This window comes from Eimeria mitis, genomic scaffold (assembly GCF_000499745.2).
Source record: "Eimeria mitis Houghton genomic scaffold, Emh_scaff8672, whole genome shotgun sequence".
NCBI classification, from domain to species: domain Eukaryota; phylum Apicomplexa; class Conoidasida; order Eucoccidiorida; family Eimeriidae; genus Eimeria; species Eimeria mitis.
The window spans coordinates 844-1,233 of record NW_013576389.1 but is presented as its reverse complement, the minus strand read 5'-3'; the positions used below and the strand labels follow the sequence as shown (position 1 = coordinate 1,233).

At 58.2% G+C, this 390-nt stretch overlaps 1 protein-coding gene across 1 annotated transcript in view; it reads right to left on the bottom strand.

The window, feature by feature from the left end:
- EMH_0095610 (uncharacterized protein) overlaps window positions 1-390 on the bottom strand; it is a gene marked incomplete at both ends in the record, with an annotated part of 1,625 nt that overhangs the window by 575 nt on the left and 660 nt on the right. The window contains one exon of the mRNA XM_013502253.1: window positions 148-374. Within this exon, the coding sequence (XP_013357707.1) occupies window positions 148-374 (227 nt within the window). The remainder of the gene's footprint in view (window positions 1-147; window positions 375-390) is intronic.

The following is a 390-nucleotide window of genomic DNA, read 5'->3' as shown; positions in this document are numbered from 1 at the left end:
ACTTTCAAACCACCACACCACGAGCAGTCCCAAGACAAACACAAGCCGTAATGGCGAAGACAAACTCAACCCCAATTGTTTCTACGGCCAACACAGCGTAGAATAGACCCCTCGAACAGGCCCCCGCGCAATTTCCTATCCCCTCACCTCAAGTGAGTGGGAACAAAGGCTATTGCCGCCTTCAAGTCCGAAGCACCTGCTGGCTTGCTGTCTGTCTGTTGCTTCTTCGCTGGCACAGGGGGCGTCCGCTGTTGCGGGGGCCTTTTCTGTACGGTTGTGGAGGGGCCCGCAGCAGCAGGAGACGGCTGCTGGGTCTGGGGGCTCTGCTGGGGATGGGGAGAAACGCGTTGCTGCTCAGGTTGCTGCTGCTGTCCCTGCATTTGCTGCATG